Source organism: Manis pentadactyla, chromosome 11 (assembly GCF_030020395.1).
Source record: "Manis pentadactyla isolate mManPen7 chromosome 11, mManPen7.hap1, whole genome shotgun sequence".
In the NCBI taxonomy this organism is placed as follows: Eukaryota; Metazoa; Chordata; class Mammalia; order Pholidota; family Manidae; genus Manis; species Manis pentadactyla.
Window position 1 is genome coordinate 9,289,364 of NC_080029.1, and position 23,167 is coordinate 9,312,530.

The following is a 23,167-nucleotide window of genomic DNA, read 5'->3' on the forward strand; positions in this document are numbered from 1 at the left end:
AAAAGTCATCTTTAGGATGTCATTTCTGATAACCACACAGGACGCTGAAAACCAAGGCAGTTTCCTTTCTATTTCTGCCTGCGGACCAGCACCCCCCCGAACCACAAGGAGCTACACCCTCATGCCCAGCCCTCTCACGGACTTCTCAGGGACACCCAGAGACTCACCCGTGGGTCCTGCCTCCCGCCGCCTGCAGCCACACCCCAGGGCTGCTTTTTGGACTTGGAAATGAAAACAGCCTTTTTTTTTTTTTAATTCTGAGCACATTTTTTTTTTTTGCCAAAATGTTTGGAAAATACATAGGTTCATTTTTTTATATTATGTTCACTCCACTAATCCAAGGACAAACTTGTCAAAGATGAGACACCTGCCCTCCCAGAGAGGAATGCATGCCACAGTTTTTCCCATGACCTTCCCTTGGCCTCTGCCTCACGAGCTGCCTGTCTCTGCACTGACCCCCCAGCCTCTGCCGGCCCCTCTGCGAGTGTTACCCCACTCTACCTTCAGGGAGACCAGCCTGAAGCTCAGAAGTAGTCATGTCACCCCACCTGAACCCTTGCTGGACTCCCTGTTGCCCCCAGGGACTGGCCCAGCTGCTAGACCAGGCTTCTAAGAAGGCTCTGTCTGATCTGGCCCTTGCCCTCCCCCCTGTCCACCTGCTCCAGCCTCGCTAAACCCCACTGTGCCTCGAGCCTGCCCCCCGCCCGCAGCATGCAGCACTTCCTGCTCAGCCCACCTGCCCAGGCCAGGTGACAGTCCCTCCTTTGTGGCTGCACCGGTGCTACGTTCCCCCCTCTTAAAGCCCACATTGGTACCCCTCATGGGACAGGAAGCCCAGGAAGCCAGAGCTCCACCTGGTTCCTCCAGGTCCTCAGCACTTGGCCCCTTAGCAGCTGTTGAGGTACACACAGACATCAGTCTACAGCCAGTGACCCCCAGCCCAGCCCCAGGGCTTGGGACAGTTGGAGAGCCGCTGTGTGGATTCAGGTTCCTAAGGAAGGAACACCTTTCATCTGGCCTGAGGCATTTGGGGTAACAAGGAACCTCTTCCAAGCATGGAGTGTGATCCAGGCGCTGGACGGAGGGTTTTTTCCATTAGTCAGATCTAAGTGCTACCACTATGCTGGGCTCTGAATGTTTGTGGGCCCCTAATATTCACATGTTGAAAACCTAACCCTCAAAAATAATGGTGTTAGGAGGTGGGGCCTTTGAGTGGTTAGGGTCATGAAGGGGAAGCCTCATTAATGAGATTAGTGCCCTTATAGGAGGGACCCCGCAGAGAGCCCTAGCCTCTTCCAGCTTGTGAGGACAGAGGAAGTCTGGGAGCCAGAAGAGGGCCTTCAGCTGACCATGCTGGCATCCTGATCTTGGACTTGCAGCCTCCAGAACTGTGAGAAATACATTTCTGTTATTTATAAGCTACCCAGTCTGTGGTATTTTGTTATAACAAATGGTATAAAACAACCCATTTTCCAGATGAGGAGATGAAGATTCAGAGAGGTTCAGTGACTGGCCAGATGTCACACAGTTAGTGAATAATGGGGCAAAGACCCCCAGCACCAGTTCTAGGTCCTTCTGGGCTCAACAACTGCCCTACCCCAGGATATGTGTCTGTTGGCCACTGTGACTTCCTGAATCTGCTGGTCGTAGCCTTGGACCATCTAAGACAGAGGTCTGCGAATAATAGTCCATAGGCTACATTTGGCTAGTGGTCTGTTTTGGTACAACAAATGAACATAGAATGATTCTTATATTTTTAAAGGGTTGTAAAAGCAAAGAAAAATATGCAGTAGAGACTATATATAGCCTGCAAGGTCTAAAAATATTTACTACATGATCCTTTACAACAAAGTACATCCCCCTGCTAATGTAAAAGTCCCCTGGATCATCTCCCTTGGAAGTGCATGGGGAATAATTATACATGGCCCCAGGAGGCCATGTGCCTTGGCCTGTCTTAAAGGGGGCAGGGTGCTGGAAGTGGTGCTCTAAGCTGGCTGAGGAGGGGCTCCATGGGGAAAGAAGGGGGCCAGAGCCCAGACCAGGCTGAGAGTCTGAGGGTGGAGGGTAGCTCCCCCCAGGCCCAGCTTAGGGCTGGGCTTGGCCTGGCTTACAGATTTCAGCAATGCTGTTACCCACAAACTCAGGGGTTCCTCTTCAACACTCACAGTGTACAGATGGGGAAACTGAGGTGCGGAGAGGTAAAGGCACTTGCTCAGAGTACATGTGAGGACTCCGAGTCCAGGGTCCTCTGTCCTACCTTCCCTGCCACCACTGGTCACTTAGGAAGGCCCTCCAGCCTGCTTCACCCCAACTGCAGCCCAGCAGCTTCCTTTGCTCATTCGCTCCTTCCGTGTGTTGGGGGAGTGTTGTTTGTTTTCCTCGGTCCTTGTCCCTGCTGCAACAAAGAATTGAAGGGCAGAGACGCAGTAGTGAAGCAGCGTATAAGTTTTATTTAAAGTTATACACTTAAAGAGAGAGGAAGTGCGGGCAGCCTCAGAGAGGAGGGGCACCCTGAAAGGTTGAGAGAAAGTGTGGGTGACCTCAGGAGAGGCACGCTGAAAGATTGGGGGTTCCCCCTTTTAAGGATTTCTCAGGAATGTGACATGTTGACATCACCAAAGGGCTGATGACTTCAATGCCAGCACTGGGGTGCAGCGGTGGGAAGGCATTGCCGTGCATCCAGCTAGAGGGGGGATGGGCCTGCGCAGAAGCGAGATTGGTGGTCACAGGTGCTCTGGGGACCCCATGGCATGGCATTGCTCTGGGGAGGGGGCTTGCTTCCAGCAGAGGGCCAGAGGTCGTGGCTGGCTATGTCAGAGAGATGCTGCGTGCTAAGGTCACATCTGCCATGGGTGATGGTTGTGAGGAGGAGGAGAAGCATGGCTAGAAACAGGGCCATGTGGGGGGCTGGAAACGGGAAGACTGTGCTGCCGCGGATCTTGGCAGTGGAGCAGTGGCTAACTGAACTCGTGCAGTAGAAAGCCCCCTCTGGCTGCCGCCTGGGGGAGGGATGGGAAGAGTCCCAGAAGCTTATTTGAGTTCATGGAGGACGAGCTCCTTTCTTCAAAGGGCAAGTGGCTGCCCCCGGCTCTCCCCACCCAGGTCTGTGGGTGCTCACCTGGCCATGTGATCCTCTGTCTCCCGAGACCTCCACCTCCACCCTGGCTTCCACAAAGGGGAGTCCGTGAGATTCGGTGATGGATGAGCTTTCGGTGAACGATTCTTAGGAGGTTGTCTTCCTGGTCCTTAAATCCACTGTGATGGGCTTTTCCTGAGCTGCTCATTTGATCTCTAACTTCAGACTTTTCAACTTGGGTAAGGAACAGGAGCTCCTTTCCCTTGGCTGTTAGGAGGCTTAGAGCAGTATTCTTCCCGTGGCCCATGGACCAACAGGGAGCTACAGGTAGATGTTAGGGGCCAAGAACATGGACAGGACATGAACTGTATCTTACTGCTTAACCTGTAGCTGATAGTGATTCGGTTTCAGTTTAGTTCGATTTCAAAATTATAGTAGTTATTAGACCCATTGTCAGATCTTGTGATTTAATGTGTCAATAAAGAAGTGTGTATATGTCATGAATTCAATTTTTAGTATTTTGATAACTGTGTTTTAATATGATCAGTTCCTTTGTAATTCTTTGCATTTTATTCTTGGCATTTAAGGCCTTTATTGTGGGAAAGGGTCCACAGGAAAAGTCAGGAGCTCTTTCCACTCCTCTCAAAACTGCCACCCCGGCTTGCAGCTCATTTCCTGCAAGGCCCCCTGTGTGTTCCCTGTGCTGCTTCTCCGGGGATCTGCAGTGGTGCCTGCTGTTTGCTGCTGATTGGAGCATCAGGTCTAGCAAGGAGCATGTGCTCAGTTACTGTTTGTATCATTGAACTGGATTGAAATGGTTTGGCCCCAGTCTCTTGAATGCTGCCTGCAACCTTGCCAAGCCCATGGTAGTTAGGTCCCTTGGCTGAGGCTGATCCATGAATCTGAGGCCTGCCTGGGCCTGCCCCGACCTGCTGGACCCCTAGTGTTCTGTTTGATGTTCCTCAGGGTCTGCAAACCAGCACGCCTCCTAGACCCTGGGCACTTCCAGCTGGAAGGGTTCTCCAAAATCTCACAGCCTTTTAGTGATTAAAGCTGTACTTCCCCAAGGTCCTGTCATCTGAAACTCTGGAAGATTCCTCGCTGCCCCTCCCAATCCTTGTTTTGTAAAAATACGCATAAAAGCCAAGCTTTTGGAAGCCAATCAAGTCACACGCTAGAGAGGAGATTAAAGCCACAATGAACCAGTTTACACGCCTGCATATGCTAATGTGCTTTCAAACAAAGTATTTAAAGATGGGGAGTGGCTGCAGGGAACATATTAAGTTGTCAGAAATAAAAACAGCTCTGAAAGGAGAACAACAGGATGGGATCCTGAGCTGTGTGCCCAGGTCCCAGAGCAAAGCTCCCTCCCCAGCCTAGATGGCATCCTTCCCCATGTGCGTATCTCACGGTCTGTGTCCTGCAGTCTGAAGGCAGAGCCCGTCCAGTGCAGGGCTTGGGGAGATGCCCACATTCTCAGTCAACGCTCATTGAACAGCCAACTGATGACTGAGAAGAAAGGGCCGGCAAACAATTCAGCCAATGTTAAGAAACGGATGTTTTGTTTTGTTTTGTTTTAAGAAACTAATGTTTTTAAAAAAGTTATGATTGCCTTTTCTGGAAAATTCACAGTGCCTAAGAGGAAAAATAAGAAAACTGACAAACTTCCAATTGTGCTTGTACCAGTCACAGACAATTATCCTTAACCAAGTGGCCTCCCAGGGCACCATGCCGGAAAAGAAGGCCTGAGGGCCCGTGGGGTGTGGCCTCGGCCAGGTCTCTCCACACTCCCATGTTCCAGTTTAATCTCATGGGTGTGTAATGGCGAGACTTCCAACCTTTTTCTATGAGCATAGTTTTTGTGCTTGTTTTGTTTATCTTTTATTAATTATAGGGTTGTGACTACTAAATATGCAATTTTGTATCTTTTTTTGGTGTTACCATTATATCCTAAGAATTCTCCACCACAAGTTCATTTTAAGCATACTTCCTGTTGGCTGCATAATACTCTGAAGTGCAAGTATACCATGCTTTACTTAACTAAGCCCCTGTTACTGGGCATTTGGGTTGTTTCTAGCTTTGTTTCACTTTGCCAGGTTAATTAATGCTGTGGTTGGATTTTGGTGCATTGAACTTTATGCCAGCTCTGGGTGAGTGTCAACATTGGTGGAGGAGTTACTCTGCGCAAGGCATTATGGGAGACTGGAGGCTGAGCTAGGCACAATCCCTTCACATAAGATGCAGATATAAATAACTTTAATCCAAAGTAGGTTACAGTTGCCATAAGCAGACAGCTAGAACTGGAATACAGAAGAGTTTGGCCTGGGCTTAATGGGATTTTAAGAAAATTACACGAGAAAATCTGAGACGTGGGTCCACAGGTACAAGGTAATGGTAAAGGGGACGGGGCCAGTGTCACAGGGCTGGTTTAGCTGGGAGACCTAAGCCAGCAGGCAGGCGCCACTTGAGGCAGGCGTAGCAGCGGGTCCCATCTTAAGTGCTAAGTCAGTTGATTGTCAGTGGTTGCCAGGGGTAGGCGGTACACGGCTCCGTGTTAACACTGGTGATGTCTGCCGTGACACAGGCCACAAGATACCTGATGAACGTGGCCGTCCCCAGCCCGAGATGTTAATTTCAGGTGAGCTTCAGGGGCTCGCACCAGCTTGACCCATGCCAAAAATTGTGTTTCTTAGATTGGGGTTTTTTGACCCACTCAGATCAAGATTCATTATCTGTCCCAGACAGGTCACACTGTGTTTTGGGGTCCTCCTTGGAAGGGGCTTCAACCCAGGAGACAAAGAGACTTGCCGCTGAGTCCAAGGAGGGGGAAGAGAGAAAGGGAAGCGGTGAGGCCAGAGTCCGCCAGCCTAGCGCCCTGGGCTGCTCCCTGCTCAGCCCCGGGAGAGGCCGGACCTGTTCTCCTTCCTGCCTACTTCCGGCCCTGTGGCCCTTTCACAGACACAGCCGCCTCTGGCTCTGCTGCCCAGGTCGGAGCACCAGGAGGGGTGTTGGTGGGGGGTGGGGGCCTCTGCCCAGTGTTGGTCTCGCCCCCCTTGCCGCCCATCAGCCTGCCTGGGGCCTCTCCCAGCGCAGGTATCCCCATGTGTCTGCCTCTTCTCAATGGTCCTGCCTTCAGCCCCCTCAGGTGCCATGACTCAGCAGCCCCAGGAGGGCTTCCACAGGAGTGTGGTGGACGCCCAGGAGTGGATGAAGGCTGTGCAGGAGCGGCTGCAGATCAACGACAACACCCAGGGGCCCCGCGCGGCCTTGGAGGCGAGGCTGCGGGAGACCGAGGTATGCAGACGGGCCGTGGTCCCCCAGGGTGTTCCTCTCCCTTAGGCCTCAGGTTTCCCAACGGTTAACTGTCAGGTGTGGGCAAGACCAGTGTTTCTCAGACTTCCATCTACATGAACCTCCTGGGGATTTTGGTTTAAGCACAGATTCTGACCCAAGCGGTCCGGGTGGGCCTGAGATGCAGCAGTTCTGACATGAGCCGGGTGACGCCTTTGCTGCCGGTCCTAGGACCACAGCCTCACAGGAAGGGCCTAGCGCCTGCCCTCTGGCTCTCCTGCCCTGGCAGGGACATGTGCAGCCAGGTAGGGCCCAGCACTGCTGGTCCAGGCCTAGCTTCCCACCCGCTTCCCTGCTTCCCTGTGCCTGAGGCCCCTGCCAGGTCCGGCGGTGCCCAGGTCAGCCTTCAGGGGAATGGGGAGGGGGCTCTGCCCAGTGAGAGGTGATCCCTGCAGCTTCTCCAGGGCTGGGGTCTGGCTTTGTCCCCGCCTGGGATAAGGCAGGGCCCAGTGGTGTACACATCCCAAAGGCCTGTTTGCTAGAGTGACTGGGATAGGCGTCCTGATCCAGCTCTGATGCTTAGTAGCTGTGAAGCCAGAGCAAGTCCCGTGTTCTTCCAGGCCCTCATTTTCCCAGCTGTGAAGTGCAGCATGAACCCTGGCCTCTTGTGTCCTGAGGGGCTGTGGGAAGGACCCTCATGGAGGTGGAAGCCTTCCATGAATGCAGCCTGGAGAGAGGGTTGCTCTGGGGAAGCAAGACTTGCAGAGCTGAGAGTTTGTTCTGGGGCCCACAGGCCAGGGTTCAAATCCCCACCATGGCCGTGACACCTCAGCAGAGTCTCCAGAACTTGCTGACCATCAGCGTGCTCTGGGGAGAGTGGTCCTTGCCACCTCAGGAGGGAGCGAGCCTGCGGGTGAGGAACTTGCTGGTGTGCTTGGCAGAGTTCAGGGCATGCTGGCAGAGCCGGCCCCGTGGAGGGAGTCGTTTCTGTGGTTTTAATGCAGGGATGTATGCATGCCAGCTCTCCCTGCCCACTCCCCGAGCCCTTGGGAGCTGGCCCGTTGCTTTGTCTTCTGGTTCTTGGCCTCCTCAGCCCTGCACTGGGGTCTGGCCTCACCAGGCTGCTTCCTGACTGGCTTCCAGACCCCTCTGTGGTCAGGGACGTGGTACACTTCCTAGGACCTGGCTTCCAAAATCTAACACATTGTCGCTAAACATGTGTTGCTCTACTTAAACTCAAGCCATCTCAAATGTCTGCACAGCACAGTGCCCAGCACAGCACCCAGCACAGCGCCCGGCACAGCACCCAGCACAGCGCTCGGCACAGCGCTCAGCACAGCACCCAGCACAGCGCCCACCTGATTGCGGCTGTGCTGAGGGAAGGCCCTGACTAACCCTGTTCCTCCAGCTTTCCTGATCCCTGGTTCTTCTCCTTCTGAGGTTTTCCCTCCAACCAGCACCCCCCTGACTTGCCCTCATTAGCTCCTTTGAATCAGAATTGTTCTGGGCTGTGGTTCAAGTACCCTTCCCAGCTGGCCAGGGTCCCATGCCATGGACCACGTCCTCACTGGTGATGGCTATACGAGAGCCTCACACCAGCCAGAGAGCACATCACCTGCAGCCAAGAAGGGTAGAATCTGCTTCTGGAAAGTTGACCTTGCCAGCTCAGCCACAGCATCCTGTTCCCTGGCCCCAGGCCCACAGCAAACACCCCACTGGGCGGCATTTCGTTTTCTGGGCGGATATCTCTGCTTCAGGCCAGGTGGGCTTGGTGTTCTGGCTTCCTCTGGGACTGGCCTGCTCTTCTCTCTCTCTGGCAGGGAAGCAATCATTCCCCTGCAAAGGTAGTGGGTCTCAGGGTCTCCCACATCCCCCCAGTCCAGTCTGCACCTCTCTGATCAGGAATCAGGAGGCCAAAGGTCAGAGGCCTAGCGGAGTCATGCAATCAGGACACTCAGCTTTGGTTCAGGGGCCGTTGTTCTCATGGGGGCTTCCCAGGCCTGGCTGGCTCCCTCTGGGTGTGGCAGACAGAGAGTTAACCCAGGTTCTTCCCCAAACCTGCTGGCTGCCCGGATTTGTGGATCCGAATTCCGGACCGCAGGCAAAAGGAGGCCTCCTGGGCTGCTGCAGAGAATTGTTCTGCAAAGCTCAAGGTCTCTGTGGTTCCCCAGTGCCCCTGTCTGTAAAACTGGAGTCACTGGGGTGCCCATCTTGCCCACTTTGGTAGTGGACATGTAATCAGAAATATCAGATTCTTCACTATCAGTATTTCTAACCCAGTTAATTTGCCCTTCGAGGCAAGAAGTTCATCTTCAGCCACATTGTGGGACCCTTGCCCCTGTGTGGTATGAAATGTTCTGTGCAAAGGGTGGGTGATCTTACCGGGCCTAGAACATTCCACAGCGGCCCTTGGATCTCCCGGCCACCCTAAATCACTGGGGTACCTTTGCTGTGCACTGGGGTTCTACTTGCGGCTGAGCTGGACTTGGTGTTTGGGCGCTCGCTGCAGCGTTACCCTCTGGGGCCCTCTACACCCTGCTGCCTGGCCAGTCGCTAAAGCCAGATGAAACCTTTCCCTCTCTTGGGGTGTCTTCTCGCCCCACACTCTACCTGCTGCTCCCACCCCCACATAGCACGTGGGACAACTTGAGGATTGTCACTCTTCAGTAACCTGTGCAGGAGGGCAAGTCCCTCTAGGCGGCTATCTTATTGCTGACCATCCTCATCTGGAGTAACAAAAAGGATTAGGACTGTGGCCCATTTGCACACACTGGGGAAAGGTCTGCATAATTGCTCAACTGCTTATAAAGTATACTAACCTATCAATGTTTTAATTAATACTATTTTTAAAAATTAATGTTATAACCCTATGAACTAGACCAAGTGGAGATTGTTACCACTATCTCAGGGTGAAAAAGGGAGGCCCAGGGTGATCAGGTGACCTGTCTGGGGTCACACAGCTATCAATGGGGCTGCATTTGACAAGGTAGGGGCCCCTCCCCCACCCACCCACAGAGGAGGGTCAGCCCTCCAGCCAGCCCGCTGGGACATCAGTCTGAGAAAACTGCTGGACCTCTCAGGCTGGGGAATGGCGGGAGCTTTGGGTACAAGTTGTACTGTCAGTTAATACAGATCAGAAGGTAAGTAAAAGACAGTAATAGCAGGGAACAGTTAGTGATTGAGACTGTGGCGTGGGCTGGGCAATATGCTATGACCCTCCCTGCATCACGTGATGTTACTGTAAGCCTGGGTGTTGCCATCATTATTATCTGCCCCGTGAATTTAAGCACCATGACAAAGGTCACACAGGGTGTAGGGCATGGCCCTGAGATTGGAATCCAATCCTATTTTTACTCCAGAGACCAAGCTTTAGTTGCCAAAGAACTAGAATAATAATAACGACAGTAGCTAATGTTTATCAGAGACATGCTATTTGCTAGTCACTGTGTCTGAGTCTTGGTTCTCCAAGAAGCCAACACCAAGGTGAGATTAAATGTGCAAGATGTTTACTCAGGAAACTTCTGTGAGTGAAATTGGGGCGGCAGCCTGGAGAAGTGGGAAGGAGAGATCTGTCCAAGGCGGGTCTGACCCCCAGTCCGGGACCGTTGTGCGGGTCTAAGGAAGTCTGGCAAAGCCATGGGCACCTTAGACCAGTCACCCACAGGGAGCCCAATGTCCCCCGGGAGCGGGCTCACCCTAGTGTTCCTTCTCCGTAGCTGGTGGGAGCGGCTGAGGGAGCAGGGCCCTGGTGCACACAGAAGACTCAGAGATGGTTGCGGAGCCTCCGCTGGGGTGCCGGGTTAAGCCTGCTCCCCACATAGACCTGAGAGACAGATACTCACGGCCTCACACACTTCATGTGCATTTTCTCATTTAATCCTGAAAAAAAAAATGGGGGAACTAGGTACTATTACTCTCCCATTTTACAGATGAGAAAACCAAGTCCAGGGACATAATTAAACTTGTCTGAGTTCACACAGGTGAAAACAGGCCCAGTGGAGGAGAGAGGGAAGTCATATCATCAGACAGCTCTGGGCGGTTCTGTGCTCATCTCCATCGCTCCTTGGAGCCATTAACACGCTGCCCAAGGTCGGGGGAGAAGGCAGGGCGGCAGTTCAAACCCCAGCTCCCTGGTCCTGAAGTCCCGGCTCTTTCCAGCATGCCACTGTCTTCCCAAGGCTCTTCCTGTTTACCTTTGTCTAATCTCTGGAAACTGGCTTTTGTGTCCATGACAGAAAATATGCCAGCTGGAGCCGGAGGGGTGCGTGAAGGTGGATCTGGCTCTGCGAGCAGCTGAAGCCCTCTTGGCATGCTGCCATGAGGACCAGAAGCCCAAGATCCTGGCCCGGCTGAGGGACCTCAAAGCCCAGTGGGAGGAGACGGTCACTTACATGACTCACTGTCACAGGTAGGGTGGCCAGGGACCTTGCCAGGCCTTTGCAGTTGCTGCTGACCTTCCTTGTCTCCCCTGCCCCACTTCAGCATCCCAGCTTGGGGCCCCCGCCCAGGGGACGTTTCTCTAGTCCTGGGACTGCTGGGAACAGGATTTTCTCTTGGGATTTCAGCCAGCCCTGCCTGCCTCTTTCTGATTATAATCCAACATAATGATGATAATGGGCAGTGGGGGCCCAGGGGGTTTGGCTGATGCTTAATTCTTAGTAGACTTGCCATATTTGCCCACGTGCGCACACACACAGCCCGCCAAGCACTGGGCAGGGGGCAGTGGCCTGGCCTCCCTGCCCAGGAGCCACGTGGGTGCACTGCTCATGGCCCCGTGGCCTCTGTGCCCACAGCCGCATCGAGTGGGTGTGGCTGCACTGGAGCGAATACCTGCTGGCCCGAGATGAGTTCTGCCGCTGGATCCAGAAGATGGTGGTGGTGCTGGAGCCCCCCGTGGAGCTGCAGCTGGGCCTGAAGGAGAAGCAGTGGCAACTGAGCCATGCCCAGGTGCTGCTGCACAATGTGGGCCGCCAGGCCGTGCTGCTCGACCGGCTGCTGGAGGAGGCGGCGTCCCTGTTCAACAGGATCGGGGACCCCAGTGTGGATGCAGATGCCCAGCAGAGGATGAAGGCTGAGTACGACGTGGTGAAGGCCAAAGCCCAGGTGAGTGGGGCGTGGTGGGCTCCATCTTCACCCCCCCACCCATTTACCTGCCCTGTCTACCCATCCAGCCGCCCATTTGCTCATGAACCACATATCTATCCATCTTCTCACCATCTTCTGTCTATATACCCAACACCCACTCACATTATTCCTCCATCTATGCACCCTCCATCTCTCTCCCCACTAAGCTGCTGAATCTCCATTTACCATCCGTCCACTCACCACCCCAACCACTTACCCACCTAAGCATCTGTCCATCCACGCACCCTCCTGCCCATCTGTTGACTTAGTCACCCACCCACCTCCCTACCAACCTGATCAGTCTCCTATTCATCTGTGCAACCACTTAATCACCCACCCATCCCTCTAGCTACTCATCAACCCACCCACCTTTTCACCATTCACTCATTCATCTCTCCATTATCTGCCCACCCACTGTCTACCCCTTCACCCACCTACCCACTCACTATCTACCTATCACCCATCTGTTCATCCACTCACCCACCCACCAAAGTACCGACCCGCTAATCTTCCATCGGTCCATCCACCCAGCCACTGACCCAATATCTACCATCTACACACCCAGTGTCGCAGTGCTTAATACACATGTGGGTGCTTAATATGTGTGCATTGACTGACTAACTGATGGACTGTGATGTTCACATTACCCAGCTACCCCTGTCTCCCTCCTTCCCCGGTTCCCTCCCTCCTCCTGCCCTTTAGCCTTTCCTCCTCTCCTCTCTCACCCCTCCCCCAATCCCTCTGCCCATTCTTTGTCCCCATTCCCTCATCTCATTTTTTAAATGATTTTTTTAACAGTCCATTGAGTTATGAAGTTCAGTTATTGTTATTTTTTAAAGACATTCTATTTGGTTCTTTACTATGTCCACTGTTCTTTATTTCCCTTAAATTTTGCACACCTTCCAGATATGGATTGTATGTGACTCAATTCTAAGCATACATGTTTGACAATCTCCATGAGGCTGTTCAAGTAGCAGAGGTTCTGCGGCCTGATGTCGCCGTCTGCTGGGTCTCCTGAGCTGGGTCATTTCCTTGGGGGCTTTGTGGTTTTGAGCTGGGAGCTCCGTCTAAGTGGGGCTTCATCTGTAGACCGCATGGCTGGGGCCTGGCCCTCAGAGCAGCTGATGTTTGCTTCAACCAGGCTGCCCTGGGAATTTACTTCATTATTCCTGTTTTTATGTCAGTGTATTGGGTTGGGGGTAACCGAATCAAGTGGGTGCTCTAAACTTGAACCCCAAGTCAAAATTATGCATTAAGTCCCTGGCTCCATACACTGAAAGGTAACTGTTTTTTTTCATATGTTTTTATCCCAGATCCCCAGCTGAAACACAACCTTCTTTCTTGTGTTGGGCTTATGGGGACACTTATTGTTTTCTAGTTCACCCTTTGATGGAGGGGCCACCCCTTGAGGGTCTGCCTTTTGCAGTGGCTTCTGTGTCCTCTGGACCCAAAATCTTACTTCTTCCTCTAGCCTGACCATCAAATCCAAGAAAACCCTAAGTACGCATGTGAGTTAGCAACCTAGTGCATGTTAGCTTCTGGTTCCCCAGCTCTCTTACCTGGGTGTACCTGTGGGTCTGCATTTTAACAGCACTTGTTAAATTGTATCCTGTCTTTGGCTGTGTATAGTGGAAGGGCATGCAGGCTGACTAGTCCACCCAACTACTGGAACTGGAAGTCTCCTGGGTCCTTTACGTTTACATAAGGGAAGTTGTTCTATAATAAGCAAAGACCTGGGAATCCATGAGCAGGAACAGGACTCTGGCCCCTGAATGCTTGGGAAGGGATCTGGGTCCAAACCAGGCTTTGCTGCATCCCAGCTGTGTGGCTTCGGGGCAGCTCATTCTACCTGTAACCAGGTGGTAAGGACTGAATGAGTCCACATATAAGCCCTTGGAAAACCAGCAAGCATTTATCTTCCTAACAATTAAGAACAACATCTTTTCTCAGTGGCAATGAGAATAAATAGCAACAATGGTGTTTGACACACAGCAGGTGCTCAGAGCTGTTTACTGAACAAATGAGAATCTACCCCTGCAGCTTGATGGCTCACAACCCCCTAGGCCCAGTGGGGAGTGGCAGGCCGTTCTGGGGCAGCTGTGAGGGGCCAGAATGGACAGGTGGGGTGGGGTGGAGTTCGGCTCTCACGGTTACAGGCAGTTGGTGCACACCACCTCCAAGAAGCAATCTCACTCCAGGTCTGCCCCTGTGGCTCAGACAGGGAAGGTGCCTGCCCCCATGGCCCCCTTGGGTGACTTGACAGGAGACAGGTGCTTGTGTCAATCAGAAGGGAGCCCCTGGCGCAGGTGCGGAGGAGAGGAAATGGGAAGTGGTCAGGTGTGTGTGGGGAGGGGAGTGCCAGCAGCGCCAGGTGGCCACCAGTCCTGGCCCACGAGCACAGATGTCACCTCAGAGATTCTCATGCACAGTCCAGGGGCCGCTCCCCTCACTGGATCCCCCAAATCACTGGAATCACATCTCTTATTCATGACTACTATCTTGTCTGCTATTCTTTTTGTGTCTTTGACCTCATTTGACCCTCCCAAACTTATGTGGTAGATAGAGAAGGTGTGACTGGATCCATTTTTTAGACTTAAAAAAAAATCTTAAGTGGCAGAAACCACTAGCTGCTAGAATGAGCCTGGAGTTCTTGGGGACTCCCAATGTGGGCTCTGCCTCTGGTTTTGCCTCAGGTCCTGGGGGGTTACCACACCTGTGCCCAGAGGGGAGAGCTGGGTGGGGGTGCCGGTGCTCCTGTGGGTCAGGCTGGGAAAGTGGGTGGCTTAGGAGCTGCTGGAGCCGGGAGCTTATTGCTTCCGAGTGTTTTCATGAGACAGGCCAGCCAGCAGGTCCTGGGGGCAGGAGTGGGGCCCTGGGTTGTGGGGCAGGGGTGTGGGGAGGAAGCCGCCTCCCTGGCAGAGGCCCTCAGATTTGCTCTAGGAACTGCTCAGTCCTGACCCCAGCTTGGAAATGGGGCACTGGTGGCCGAATCCTACACAGAGACGTAGACTCAGTCTGGCTTTTCCAGCCATTGGCAGAGGCTCACAGGCACTAGACTTTCTCTCTCTTGCTGTCAGAGGTTGGGGCTCTGCTCTTTCTCTCAGAGAACCCTGTTAACTCCTGGATGGGAACCGTGGAGCTGTCTCTTGTCTCCCCCAGAGCTGGTGGTAGAATATTGAGCGGTGGCAGGTGGGGAGGTGCCAGGGCAGGCCCCCACGGGTCCTCTGAAGTTATATTCAAACTGTGTATGAGTGCAGTTTGCCAGGAGAGGAGCCATAGCTTCCATCAGATTCCAGAGGGTTCCATTCCCTCAGAGACTGAAGCTACTGAGAGGGGCCAACTCTTACATTGTCCTTAGTGTGAGATTGACTCTCTGGGTCCATCCTAAGCAGGGTGGGGAAAGCTGCATGTCCAGTAGCCCCCAAAGATTCTTGGTGGCCCAGATGCCTCCTGTCCCCTGCTCTTCTACATTTGATGAAGGCCTCATGTCACTTAAAGTCTCTCTCAAGGCAGCTAAGACAGCATCCTGAAGCAGGCCTCTGGGATCCAGCAGCAGAACGAGGGCTGTGTGAGGACCCCCAGAGGTCCAGGCCTGTTCTCAGAGTGGGGAGGCTTTCTGTGATGTGGCTCAGCTGCCGTAACAATACCATAGACTGGGGGGCTCAAACAACAGACATTTATTTCTCACAGCTTTGGAGGCTGGGAAGCCTGTGACCAAGGGAGCCAGCGGTTCTGGTGCCTGGTGAGAGGCCTCCTCTTGGGCTGTGGCCCTTCTGACCACCACTTGGAGGGACACAGATTCTTGACTAGGGCACCCGGCCAAGCCCCAGGGTGAGCAACAGCACCCCGTCAGCCCCCAGACACCTGGAAGTCAGGAATCAGGTGGACTGGTTGCTGTGGGGACCTGCCTGTTTATTTCCTTTGAGTGTTTTTAATCGGCCGATGGATTCTGTTTTCTGAAGGCCACGTAGTAGTGTCGTCTTTCTCCCTGCTTCCCGTGGCGGCCTCAGAGGACAGGTTTATCTGGCATCTGGGCTATGAGTCAAAGCCTTCCATGCAGGCTTTGCAGAGGCTTAAATCCATGCCGCCCTTAATTGTTCAGGTTTTGACGGTCCCGACAACTCTTCCCGCTGCTGATGGTTTAATTGTTTGGTCTAATGAGAGAAGCCTGAGAGGTCCCATTTGTCAGGCCTGCCACGCGCCGACACGGCTGGGTCGTCAGTGGCTGAACTGTGCTCCGTGATCCTCGTGCCTGGCACAGAGCTCATCTGGACGCGGGCCCTGCCTGGCCGCGTTCTGTCCCAGTGCCTGCTCACTGTCCTGGAGGCTTTTATTTACTCCGGATTTCCCGAGTGCCACCACCTCATCCCTCACACGGGAGCTTTCACTGGAAAGTCCTCTTAGCAGACACATTTATCACCATCAGTGTCAACCCGGGCCCAGTGTTTATTCTCTGCCTGTTACTCCTGACCCACTTTGTTTCAAAAATGAGCCTTTCCTGTGGGTGGAGGAGGCTCTGGGAGGGTTTTGATGGATGCGAATAATCCTGCCGGAAGGGGTCCAGCAAGGACACAAGAAGGAGATGGTCACTGTCTCTTGGCCCACCTTTGGAATCCAAATATCTACTGGGCACTGTGGGTGAGCTCTGAGCCTTATTCTCATGAGAGCTGTCTCAGCTCTTCACCAAAGGACTCGGTCCTGGTCCTTGGTGTCCTCATCCCTAACTGAGCATATTTTCTCCTAATTACAGTGTTGTTGCAAAGGTTTAAATGAGTTCAGTATTTCTAGATTTGGCGAGGACCTTCTCAAAGGGAGCAGAAGGTATATACAAATAGCTGGGACATTTTCTGAATCCATGTGTCTGTCCACATTTCCCACTTGAGAACTTTGACTTAGTTTCAGAGAGGGTCAGGGCCTTCCTGGACATGGCCTGGCTCTGTGGCTGAAAGCTGAGGTCAGCAAACTGGTCCGTGAGCCAAATCCAGCCCACCTCCTGATTTTATACATCCTGGGAGCTAAGAAGAGTTTTTACATTTTTTAAATCACAGGGCAAAATAGAAAGCAGAATATATCCTGACATGTGAAAATGGTATGAAATACAAATTTCAGTGTCCATACTTAAGTTTTACTGGAATACTACCATTCTTTAGGTGTTTGCCTGTGGCTGCCTGTGTGCTACAACATAAGTGGCACGTTAAGTGGTTGAGTTTGCAACAGAACCGCAGTGGCAGGTAGAGCTGAGAACATCTATCTGCAGTCTGCCAACCTCTGGGCTAGAGCAGTGATTCTGGAGTCTGACGCTTGCTGTTTAAATCTCGTCCAGAAGACCCTACAAGAGTTATGTGTCCTCCCAAAATCCATTTGGACATTTGCATAATGGGAGGGTTTGGGATTGTTGTGAAGATTAAATATGAAAATGCTTATCAAGTTCCAGCCATATAGTAGGTGCTTTTTACATAGTAAGTGCTTATTAAATGGGAGTCCCCTCTTTCCCTTTTCTTGACTCTCCTTGATCTGCTGGTGGACACTCAGGCATTCAGGAAGCATTTATTCACAGAGCCTGCCCCAGCTAGACCTGGGGGAAGCCCTCAGTAAGGGGCAGCGTGTCTGGGGGAGCTCTTGGTTCCCCCAGTGGGAGACAACGTCATAGACAATGCTGGGGGATAGCCGCCATGCACAGGGAAGGCTGTTAATTCTGCCCAGGGCAGTGGGCAAAGCCAGAGAGAGAGCGTGGGGCCTGGAGGTTAGCGTTGCCTGGTGGGCACCCACTTGCTTGCTCACTTGGGTGGGACAAGAAAGGAGAGTCGGTGACGATGCGCAATGGCTCACGGTTATTAAGCACTTCCTACTTGCCTGGTGCAGTTGTGTGTGTGAGCTCTGACTCTAATCCCACGTGAGGTGCGTGCTGTTTAACCACATCATACAGCCAGGGGGACCCAGGCACAGCGGGGTTAATTATGTGCCTGAGACAGACCAGGGCGCAGAGGGCTCCCAGGCCCAGTCTTGACTGCTGGGCCACAGAGCTGCATCGTAGGGTCCTGCCCTTGACCGCCAGGCTGGGGTGTTTGGACTTGAGCCTGGGGACTCAGGGAGCTGGGGAGGGGTTTAAAGAGCACTGCTGTGATCAGGGGTGTTTTGAAAAATGGAGTCCCTGGGCACGCAGTAGGGCTTATAGAAGGGACACAGTTATTTTCCAAATGTCAGCCACCTTCGGGACACCACCTTGTCCCTGTGTGGCTAGAGCATCAGTGGGATTGTCTGAAAATAAATGATTTCAGCTTTTGCAACCAACATCAGCACTCCTGGGGAGCAGCCTGCTGTCTATCTGTGCACCCTGCAGACACCACCTTAACGGGGCAGAAATGCCGGCAGCCCAGCTGTGCCCGTGGGTTTGATTCCTAGTGCTTTCCTAGCCAGGTGACCTTGGGCGCATCATTTCACCTCCCAGTGCCTGTAGTTCCTTGTCTGCCAAGCTGGGATGATAATGCTGCCACCTGATGTGTGGTCAGGAGTGTTCACTGAGAGGATATGAGTGTTCACATAAAGTCCTTCAAGCAGTTCCGGACCTTGGTGAGCGCTCTGCTGATAGTGTGAGGCAGCAGTAGTTGTTACCGTGCTCCCGTCTTGAGGGTCAGTCCCAGGTCAAAGGAAGCAGCCGTATGGCTTACAGGCCCCACGCCGACATGCTTTGGTCTCCAAAGCCTGGAGTCCCTTGGTTTATTGCTAGCAAGGTAGAGAAGAGCATCTGGGGTTTCTTCAGGGGCGGCCTCATGGCTGGTGACTCTGCTCCCCTCCCGCAGGCCAGAGTGGAGCTGCTGGAGCAGGTGACCCAGGAGCATGAGCATTTCCAGGCAAGCGTGAATGAGTTCCAGCTGTGGCTGAAGGCGGTGGTGGAGCAGGTTAGCAGCTGCCTGGGACGGAACTGCAAGCTGAGCACCAAGGACCGGCTCTCCGCGCTGCAGGTAAGTCCAGCTGTGTCTCCACCAGTGGGGTCCGCTGAGGGCGCTCCCATATGGCGGGGTCTGTGTTACAGTCTATTTAATAGGATGTGCTGGGGGCCGCAGGAGATACAAACATCCAGGGAATGCAGCTCCCCCAGGAAGAGAGGCATGGGATCTAGTGCAAAATATTTGGGGCCTCAGCTGCTCTATGGAAATCAGGGAGCCGGCAGGGCATTTGGAAACCTAAGGCCACAGCAGCCTGCTGTAGACCCGTGGGACGTTTGGCAATGTCTGAAGACATTTTTGGTTGTCACAGCTGAGGGTGAAGGTTCTCCTGGCATCTATTGGGTGGAGGCCAAAGATGCTGCCATACACCCTCTAATGTACTGGACAGCCCACAACAAAGAGCTATGCGACCTCAAATGTCAGCAGACCCAGGCCTGCGGTAGGAAGAAGCTAGGGCCACTATGGCCTTCCTGACTTGCTGTGACCTTGAACGAGCTCTTGACCCTCTGTAAAGTAAATGGGTAGATTATTTTCAATAATTCAAGGACCACTTTTATAGTTTTGCCACAGCTATACAGCACCTGTACCATTTAATTTTTTTGAAAATCGACTCTAAAAAAACCAATGAACAATGACCAAAAATTACCTTATGTGGCTTGTATAAGAATGTTTATGCAACCTTCTTCATAATAGCCCCAAATTGAAAACAACTCAGATTTTAATCAGCAGAGTATTAGATAAACGCACTGTAGAATACAATATTTATACAAAGGAATCCCACTCACAATAAAAACGAATGAAGTACTGATATACACGACAGCATGGAAGCATCTAGAAAACCTAATGCTGAGTGAAAAAAGCCAGTTTCTCCAGCTAACGTATTCTCTGATTGCAAATACATGAGGTTCTGGGATGTTAGAAATGCTCTATATTTTGATGACCATGTAACTACATGGACACACATATTTCTCAAAACTCTTTGCCAAGCAGCACCTAGAATCTGTGTATTCTATCCCATGTAAAGTATATTTACTTCAATAAAGAAGTAGAATATTCTGGAGGCCTTTTAAAATAAAACAGATTTAAAGCTGTTTATATACATTTTAAAAATTAAAAGCCAGTGAACATTTTATTTAAAAAGAAAATGTAAGTCATTGTCGTAAGTGGAAAACTAGTACTCATTCACAATTAGTAGGCAACCACACAAATAAATACAGTGAAACCAAATGGGGTCCTTAGGTGCTATCGGGCTCCTTACTTTTGCCGGCTGGAGGCGCTGGGCCTGTGGCTGCCTCTATCTTTGTTCAAAAAGGAAGACTAACAAATGTCAGAGAGAGTTAAAGACAGAGAAGCACCAATAAAGACTTTCTCATTGACTTAAACAAATGGCTCATAAAAGACCTGGGAAGGGAATTACTTTCTCATGTTGGAAGTCAATAAATGTTATTAATAAGGCAGACAGTCAACCCCCTGGAAAGGCGCCTCTGGCTCTGACCCAGGAATCTAGGAATAAGGTTCAGCATGATGTTCCAGGGGCTCCGGAGAAATGCAGCAGATGTTTTCTTTTCCCCTCTCCCCTCCCACCCCCCACCCCCGTAGGACATTGCCGAAGATTTTTCCAGGGCTGAGGAATCTTTGCAGAGGCTGGAGGCGCAGGCTGTGGGGGTCATCCAGAACACCTCTCCTTTGGGGGCAGAGAGGATCACCGAAGAACTGGAAGAGATGCGGAAAGTTCTAGAAAAGCTGCGAGTCCTGTGGGAGGAGGAGGAGGGGCGGCTGCAGGGCCTGCTCAAGTCCAAGGAAGCCTATGAACGGCAGCGGAGGCAGCTGGAGGCTGAGCTGGGAGAGTTCAAGAAGGACCTTCAGAGGCTGGCTGAGGAGGGCCTGGAGCCCACAGGGAAGGCGGGGACTGAGGAGGAGCTGGTGGCCCTCTGGAGACTCTACTCGGTAAGCAGTTTGGCTAAGCCGTGGGGCAGGCCAGATGCTGTGTACGCCTCTGGGCGCTGCCCCCTGGAGCTCCTCTGCATGGCGCAAGTGCGTTCACGTTGGCCTTCCTGGATCTCTGCGTTCCCTGAATGTAGCAGACAAGTGATTGTGCCCATTTTCTGGATGAGGAAACTAAGGGCCAGACAGAATTTAGTTTCCCAACATTTCCAGGATCACACAGCAAGTTGGTGGTAAAAAAGACTAGAGGTGGATTGGCTCCAAGTTCGCCCTTCCCCTGCCCTGAAGATGGGATGTGGGGTGGATTTCCTGAACACAGCGCAGGGGGTGTTAGGTCAGAGGGAGAGCTCCTGGTGCAGAGGCGATGAGGAGCAGGCACAGTGGGGGCTCTGGGAAGGCCAAGCAGTGCCCGTCCTGGAGAGGGTGTGGTGGGTTCCGACCCAGACATGATGGCCAGTCACAGCACCCCCAGACTCCCCGTGTGCACACTCTTCAGGAGGTTTGACCTGTGGACGGAGATATTTTTTAAAATAAGTATTGACACCCTTCCCCCATTCCTATCTTTATTAACTCAACAGGCTGGTTCAACATCAGTTTAATGTTTGCCCATATTTTTTTGCAAAAAAATTATATTTGTGTGTAGGTAGAAATGAAACACGTATATTCTTTAGGGCTCACTCTGTCCTGATGCAGGCCAGATTCCACTGCTGCGATCAACTTTCTGCAAAGGGAATTGTTTCCATTTTAGGGTTGTCTGCCTCAGCACAGGGTACAGGTAGTGTGGCGGGTGGCTGGGGGCAAGGGAGCCTGCGGACCACACTGCCCGGCTCCAGGACATGGTTCCTCTCCTTGCTCACTGACCAGCTTTGGGAGAATTACCTCAATCTCAGGTAAATGTGCAATGGGGCTGATGGCAACAGGATATCCATCCCACATTCCTTATGAACATGTGAAAACATAACTGCTTAGAAAGGCATCTGCTAGAAAGTTAGTGCTCAAAAAGTATTGGCTTTATAAGAAGAAAACAGATCCTACCATTTGCAACAACATGGATGGAGCTGGAGGGTATTATGCTCAGTGAAATAAGCCAGGCAGAGAAAGACAAGTATCAAATGATTTCACTCATCTGTGGAGTATAAGAGCAAAGAAAAACTGAAGGAACAAAATAGCAGCAGACTCACAGAACCCAAGAAGGAACTAACAGTTACCAAAGGGAAAGGGACTGGGGTTGGGGGTGGGAAGGGAGGAAGAAGGGGAATAAGGGGCATTACTATTAGCAGACATAATGTATGGGGGGGCATGGGGAAGGCAGTATAGCACAGAGAAGACTCTATAGCATCTTACTGCACTGATGGACAGTGACTGTAATGGGGTATGTGGTGGGGACTTGATAATGGGGGGAATCTAGTAACCACAATGTTGCTCATGTGATTGTATATTAACGATACCCCCTCCAAAAAAAAGTATAGGCTTTTACCATCAGATCAGGGGAGGGGTAAGGTTCAAAGAGCACAGCTGCGGAGGCCAAGGCCCAGAGAGCTGGCCCCTCTTCCTATGTCACAACAGCCACCTGCCTGTGTCTGACTGTGTCCCAGGAGGCCAGCCGTTCCTGAGGCAGGAGGCTGACCACCTACCTCCCTACAGAGGCTCTCTGCCCCACCTGAGTCAGGTGTCACCTCAATTATTATCAAGTCGTGACTAACCGGAAATCAAAGAACAGCAATTCAGAATTTATTACTAAAGACTTTTGTTCTTAAACTAACATTCATGTAGTTACTATTTGCACTTGGTAGTATGTGTTCAAGAGTGAGAAGCACACACACCTGACTTGCTCCAAACCCAGCCCTCCAGAGTGGCCGGGTGCCCGGGGAGAAGGCCAGGTATGTGGCTGCAAGGTGGCCTGACCTGCTTTGGGCAGGGAGCACCCTTGGCCCAGTAGGGCAGGGCAAAGGTAGGGGGCAATTAGCCTATCTTGAACCAGCAAAGAAATTTGGACTTTTCCCCTTCTTAGAAACAGGCAAACGTCGTGGAAGCAGGTTGTGTCAGGGCCTCAGTTGAAAGAGCAACTTGTAAAGAAAGCCTCTGAAGGACGAGATCATTTCCAAAGTTGTCCTAGCAAGGTTATGATTTGCCCAGGCGCACAATTCTGTACAGCTCCATGTGGAGGGCACCGCCATGATCCCCCTTTTACGGTGGGGAAACTGAGGCAAAGTGAGGCTTGACAACTTACAGGTGCACACCCCATGGGTGGAGGCAGGAATTTGAACTTGAGCCTAGGCAGTCCACTCCGGAGCACATGCTTCTAACCGTGGTCAAGCTCCCAGCTCCTGGCTCTCGCCAGCTCAGGTTGCCGGTTTTAGAAATCAGCATGAGAGGCATGGACAGGAAGGAGTTTGGCCGTGACCACGTCCTGATCTGTCTGCCTGCAGTTCCAAGATCCTCTGCCACAGGGAGCAGGAGGGCGGGAGTGATTTGTGACGTCCCTGTGCAGATCGAGGCGGGACAATTTATCCATTTCAGGGAGACTTTTAGCCCCTTGGGTAGAAATCAGAGTGGCTTTGTGCTAAACCAGAGTGATCACAGCTGCCTCGCAGGGTCACCCTCCTGGGCATCCCAGGCAATCCAAAAACCAAAGGTGAGCCCATCATAGGTGCAGATACGGCATGGCCGGGCTGGCAGGGCCCCTCTCATTTCACAAGGAAGGAAGCTGCACGTGGAGGGGGGCGGTGCTTAGCCAGGCCAGCACTGTGGGGCCACGTCCTGCCGGCTGTGGCTCCCTGGTGAC

General features: G+C 52.3%; 1 protein-coding gene across 6 annotated transcripts in view; it reads left to right on the forward strand.

The window, feature by feature from the left end:
* The window catches only part of SYNE3 (spectrin repeat containing nuclear envelope family member 3), a 95,244-nt gene that overhangs the window by 31,204 nt on the left and 40,873 nt on the right, over positions 1–23,167 (forward strand). For 4 of the 6 annotated variants that reach the window (XM_036882028.2, XM_036882027.2, XM_036882029.2 and 1 more), the window contains exons 2-6: positions 6,213–6,370; positions 10,603–10,775; positions 11,161–11,470; positions 18,292–18,453; positions 20,038–20,385. In XM_036882028.2, coding sequence (XP_036737923.2) covers positions 6,227–6,370; positions 10,603–10,775; positions 11,161–11,470; positions 18,292–18,453; positions 20,038–20,385 — 1,137 coding nt within the window. In that variant the 5' untranslated portion in view covers positions 6,213–6,226. Of the gene's footprint in view, positions 1–1,265; positions 1,391–5,870; positions 6,064–6,212; positions 6,371–10,602; positions 10,776–11,160; positions 11,471–18,291; positions 18,454–20,037; positions 20,386–23,167 lie in introns of those variants that run through there. The other 2 variants (XM_036882030.2, XM_057488165.1) reach the window with 2 other exon arrangements.